The sequence below is a fragment of the Rissa tridactyla genome, chromosome 3 (assembly GCF_028500815.1).
Source record: "Rissa tridactyla isolate bRisTri1 chromosome 3, bRisTri1.patW.cur.20221130, whole genome shotgun sequence".
In the NCBI taxonomy this organism is placed as follows: domain Eukaryota; kingdom Metazoa; phylum Chordata; class Aves; order Charadriiformes; family Laridae; genus Rissa; species Rissa tridactyla.
This window is the reverse complement of record NC_071468.1, coordinates 90,687,621-90,693,620: the sequence shown is the minus strand read 5'-3', so window position 1 is coordinate 90,693,620 and position 6,000 is coordinate 90,687,621. Positions and strand designations below refer to the sequence as shown.

The 6,000-nt window shown below is 46.1% G+C and overlaps 1 protein-coding gene across 1 annotated transcript in view; it reads left to right on the top strand.

Moving 5' to 3' along the window:
- The first annotated feature begins 1,418 nt into the window (after positions 1-1,418).
- SH3BGRL2 (SH3 domain binding glutamate rich protein like 2) overlaps positions 1,419-6,000 on the top strand; it is a 42,434-nt gene continuing 37,852 nt past the window's right edge. Inside the window, exons 1-2 of the mRNA XM_054196487.1 lie at positions 1,419-1,519; positions 1,615-1,957. Coding sequence (XP_054052462.1) covers positions 1,419-1,519; positions 1,615-1,957 — 444 coding nt within the window. The remainder of the gene's footprint in view (positions 1,520-1,614; positions 1,958-6,000) is intronic.

Sequence of the window (6,000 nt, the reverse complement as noted above, 5' to 3'; positions counted from 1 at the left end):
GTAATAACATGGATACGGCTGCCAGCTACATGGTTCTGAGTCTTGAAATAAAGACAGGCTGTGTCCTCACAGACCCAAAACCTGATGAGGGCTGCAGGGATTCCTCTCAGTCACTTGCAGATGAGCTGACTGATGAAGGGTTATTTGGGGTTATCTGCTGATCCTGTTGATTAATAACATCTGTTCCACAGCTGACAGTATTGAGAACTGAACATCTATACCAGGGAGTGAAAACACAGAATCACAGAATGATAGGGGTTGGAAGGGACCTCTGGAGATCATCTAGTCCAACCCCCCTGCCAGAGCAGGGTCACCTAGAGCAGGTCGCACAGGAATGCGTCCAAGTGGGTTTTGAATGTCTCCAGAGATGGAGACTCCACCACCTCTCTGGGCAGCCTGTTCCAGTGCTCTGCCACCCTCAAAGTAAAGAAGTTCCTTCTCACGTTTAGATGGAACTTCTACGTTCAATTTTGTGCCCGTTGTGACATTAACACGCAGTGCTGTTTAGCTCCTTTGAGATGCACAGGGGAGAACCCCCTCGCCCAGTGGCCTACCTGCTTCACGTTGTCCCTGCCCTGAGAGGAACGCGCCTGCGTGGTCTCTCTGTTACCTGAAATAAAAGCCCTCGAAAGCAAAAGTAGTTTAGAGAGGAGACATTGCTTTATTCGACGTTGGGTGCTAGAAGGAAAAACCCACAAATCTAGCACACCTTGCCGGGGATATTCACCTATTATTTATACACAAAATATTCTCATAGTTCCGCCTACCTAATACATAACTCCATCTAGGCTTACCTATTCATTAGGATGACCGAATGGTCTTTTTGCACATGCGTATCAAATTTTGCTGCATTGGCAAAACACTTCTGCGCAGGCGTGAGTGTCTCGGTGGTCGTTTGGGTAAGGAGACCCTTCCTCACATTATCCTTTTGAGGTATTGAGTCATCTCAGGGCAGTAAAAGTTTGCTGTAAGTTTGCCAACTTCTTGAAGATAATAGGGATGTTCTTTGAAGTAGCCATAACTTTATCCTAGTTGGTATAGGAGTACATACTTGACATATAGAAGAACCTTGAAGTGATTAACTACTTCTTGTTATTCCATCCTTGGTGATTAACTATTTCTGGTTGTCTCCTCATTATCACTGTGTGTAACATCAGCTCAGTGACTAACTATTTTTACACAGTAAGAAGGTCAGTAATTAACTATTTTCTCACACAGTAAGAAGGTTAGTAAGAAACAATTATTTTAGAAACCAAGCGGAGGCCTGTCTTTGGTAATATCTCCACACCAGCCCCATTTCCCACCCCTTCGCCGCTGCAAATGGTGGCCAGCAGGGCTGGACTGGGGCCCGGCAGAGCCGAGCTGGCGGCTCCGCACGAGGCAGGAATGCCAGGAGCCGTCAGGGAGGAGCAGCCTGGATGGCGGACAGGCTGAATTTCATCGCCGGGTTCACCATGCGCCGGAGCCACCTTGACCTGCGAGGCAGCGCACCTGGAGGGCAGCAGAAGCCTCTTCAAAGGCGAATGGCGGCACTTAGCAGCCCCGGGCCCTGGAGGCGAGGCCGCCTGAAGCGCGCAGGCCGCCGGCTTGGCTCGGTTTTTTCCGGCGAAGCAGGACAGGCAGCCGGCTGCCCTCCCGCTCCCGCCCGGCGAGAACTACAGCGCCCGTCGGCCCCTGCGCGCCGCCCCCACCTTTCCCGCCTCTCGCCGTTACCGCCTGCCTCCTGTCAGCCAGCCGCCGGACCCGGCTCGCCACAGAGGGGCTGCCGCCGCCGGGAAGTGGGGTGCTGCGGGTGGCGGCGGTAGCGGGGTGGCCTCGTCCCCCATCCCGTGTTGGAGGAAGCGGCGTCCCTGCCGCCTCTCGCTGCCCCGTCCCGTCCGGTCCCGTCGCCGCGGCGGCTCATGAGGTGAAGATGGTGATCCGCGTCTTCGTCGCCTCCTCCTCGGGCTCGGTGGCGGTGAGTCGGGGAGAAGGGGCGAGGAGCGGGGGCCGCCGTGGGCAGGGCTGAGCCTCCGGGGCCGGGACACAGCCGCGGGGGCGAAGCTGCCCGGCGTTGTTCGTCGCCGCTCGCCGTCCCCCGCGGTTGCCGTGCTCGCCCTCGGCTCCCAGCGCTTGCCCCGCACACCGGCACCCACCCGGGGGCTGCTGCCAAACGCGGGGCTGAATTTGCCGGGGTTGCGTGTGGGATGGGGGGCAAAAATGACAACTATTTCTCCCCCCCCACCCAACCTTGCCCCTGAAAGGCTGCCGAGGAGTAACTTATTCGTAAATCGCCTTTGGCAAAGCCCCGCCCCCCCCCCCTCGAAATTTGTAGGGGACAAATATTGGGTGTGTTTGAAGGGTCTTAAAGGTGATTAGAGTGGGATAAACTTGGCCGCTTAGGAGGGGTTTCAGCGCCTTGGTGCAGGGGGAGCCCGAGCCTGAGCCCCATCAGGTGCGGTGCCAACCGCTGCAGGTTCAGCAAATAAATAAAAGACGAGCATAGAGACAAACTTTGGGCCGGTAGCACCTCTCTGCACTAACCAATACTCTGGGAAAGGTACAACTCCTTTCAAACTCGGTTTTGAAAGGCGTCCCTCTGCTTAATTGAAGCTCTTACAGCTTTCTCTTGTTGAATTAATTATGCATGTGACCTATGAATTTCCATATTTTCATATAAAGTGACAGCTCTGATTTCCGTTAAGGCAGTCTTGGCATAAGCATTCTACTGAATTTGTTCTTTAATGAGAAACATCAGAAGGGATTTAGATATAATTGGTATTCTTTATGCTTCAGCAGTGAAGGCAGCAGCATTTTTGCATTGCAGAAGGATGCATAGCACTGTATTTTCCCATCTGAAGGTTTATTGTGTTCACTTCCTTCAGCCTTTTACTGGGCGATACTTGTTTTCAGTTCAGTGGCATGGTGACAGGTATGTGTTCTGATATGTTTTGGCATGAAGTGTTCAAAATGCTTAGTGGCTGCATTACAGCTAATAAAAACTAATTATCCATTTCAATAGCCAACCGAGTAGACACAGAGCATCTTCAGAACTCTGTAATTCAATGTTCATCAAACATCCATAATAGAAACATCCCCTTCAACTGCATGGGCAGTTGGTTCATGCTATGGTAGCTCGGTATTGCTAGGTTTAGTTTCTGTTTCATGCCTCGTAGCCTGAACAATAATGCATAGTTTTATATTTTGTTTTTGTTGAAGGTGGGGGAAAGGGCCACGTAATTAGCTCACCCATATCTCCTGTTCTGACCAGTCTGCAAATAGGTTATTGATGGGAGTTTTTGATTCTGCTCTCTCGTTCCCCTGTCTCTGCCTGCAAGGTCCATATCCTGTTTGCAGCAGCAATATAACCCTCTTCATTATCTATTAACCCAGCAAACCAAATCTGAGGTAGACAAGCAATTTAATTTGCACATCTGTTTGTTTGCTGACTTTTTTCTGGGCTGGACAACAAGAAGATGACATATAGTACGGATAACAGTTTGTACACTGGTGATAGTCAACTTTCTTCGTATAGACAACAGTATGTCTGAGTACAACCTAGCTAGAGAAGAGTAGATAATTTAGTGATTGAAGATACTGTTACACAGGACCAGAGCTGTGCTGTCTCTTTTCTGTCAGTTTTTCTTCATATGTGTTATCACAGCATTTAGGAACCTTCATAATGGGCTAGATTCCTGCTGTGCTCAGTGTCACACGACCGAGGCTTTTTTCTGTCAACTTTGCAGGGGGCGTCCATAGATCACGGCTAAGTGACTGAGAAAAATGACAAAGAAAAAACAATTATCAGCTGGTTATGTGGGAATATGCATCTGGAGAAAAGGGTTGTTACCGTACTGCAAGTCTCTAAACAGGGAAGTTTCAAAATTATTTTCATCCTCCTGGAACTAAACATTAGTCAAAGGAAACAAAAAAGTGTTTGAGTCATGTAATTCCTTGTCATCTCCTCCAGACTTCAGCACAACTACATCAGCTATTTTTTGGGATCCTGTGCAATTCTTGAGACAGGATGATTTCCCTCTCTAGAGAAATAAGTACCCTTTATAGATCTTACTCTGTCTCCTGCTAAAAACAGCATCAGAATCCATGGTTTAATTTCCACCTGTAGGTCAAATTGTAGGCTAGCTGCTTGTGAGAGTGGATGTGGCGGAGACTAGTATCTGTCCTGCTCTAATTGACCGAAAACTTCTATATATAATATTTGTTGATAAATTAAAACCAATATCATAGTGACACAATTTCCTTTCCTGATCTCGTTAGAGATATTTTGTTAAATTACTCTCTATTTTAAAATGAAAAGTCCATCTAGTCTCTAGAGTAAGCTTTTGGTTTCATTTGTTACCTCACCAGCAGTGTGCTGTTAAAGCAGGGGCACTTCTCAGTCTTCTTTCCTTTTTGTGCCTGGAATAAGGCTGGTTTGAGTTTGCAGAGAGTTAGGAGAGAAGACAGTGATTTGTTTAAATAAAAATAACATGCATCAATTTCCTTGTGTTAACTGGTGGAAGAGATGGTATTACCTAGCAAATATAATGAGCTAAACTCTTTGTGTATGACTCCTTTTTGAAATCTTCAGAATACCCAGGCCAAATGATAGGCATTTGGCTGAAACATTCCTGAGAAATACACTGGTTGTGTAGTCAGCAAAAGCTTCAGTTTGTGTAAATATAACTTTCTATGGAAACTTTAAAAATTTTTATTGATCCTGATACTTGTTGTAATTTATTTTATGCTAACGAAGATAAAAATATGTAGTAGTCATACATAATTCTAGGAGTTCAGCATGTAAAATGTTTTGGGGGGGGTCATTCTGGAGAATGAGAAAAGGAAATAATTGGAGTGGATGAGAAGGAGCCGAGAACAATGTGACCCTTCCCTCCATTTGGTCTTGGACTTCTCCCTGCAGCATCTTCCTCGTGTATGTAGGTTCTTAGACACCTGGGAGGTTAATGGTAGTAACTATTTTTTTTTTTTAAAATAAAACTTATGAATATAAGTGCCTTAAAAGACCTCAAAGATCCCAAAACCTAGTTGTTGCTTGAGTGGAAACATTAATCTTCGGCGTTTATGGAAGCTGGACTGTGCGTTTATCCTGTAGGGATGCTGTAGACAAGTTCCTGGGACCTTCTTGTGGGAAGGGAGGAGAGGGCCATTGTGTGTACGTTTCTAAATAACCTCCTGTTGTTTTAAGCATGCATTAGGCAGATCCAATCGTATCACAATGGGAAGCCTCTGAATAGGCAGGCAGGCATGTTTCTACAAGCCTTACTACCTCCTACTTTTTCTGACCTGAATTTCTACTTGTTGTTGGTAAGCTGTGGCTCGAATTCCGAGCACTTCTTTGTAGGACTGGGGAGGCAGGCTTTGCTACTCCTCCCTGATAAGGACAATCAGCGTTCTTTTGTGCTTAAGAGAAAGGCTACTTTAAAATTTAGCGTTTACTTTTCTCCTTCAGCAGTGCTTCGCTGTTTTCAGGGAATATTTTATGCCCTCGTTTTTCATCAAATCATTCCAAGGTGACTGTAATTTAATCTGTTTCACATTTTCCAGTCTATCAATAAAAATTTATACTCGTGCTACTGTATTGCGTATTGACTCAGTTAAATGGTTTTCAGTGCCTTAAAGCAGCTCTACCTTTGACAGGAAGCTAAGTAACTCTACACCTGGAATTCCTACAGTTATCTAGAAATGCCACACCTGAGGAGACTTAAGTCCTCTTGCAGTCAGAGGACTGAAGATCAGGTAAAGTGGATGTCATTGAAGACCTTACAAATAACGGAGAAATTTCAAACCACTGTCTCACTTGTACTTTCTCCTCTGTGGTAACAGATGAAGCTCCAAGGCAATAAATTGTTAAGCTGAACAGATATTATAGGGGAGTTACTGAAATAAGGGAACAGCAGGTAGAATCTCTTCTGACCAGTGAGAGATGTGAAACACTTTCCCATTGAAATTTTTGCGTATTCACAAGATGAGAAAAAACTCGTGACTGAAATGAATTCCATT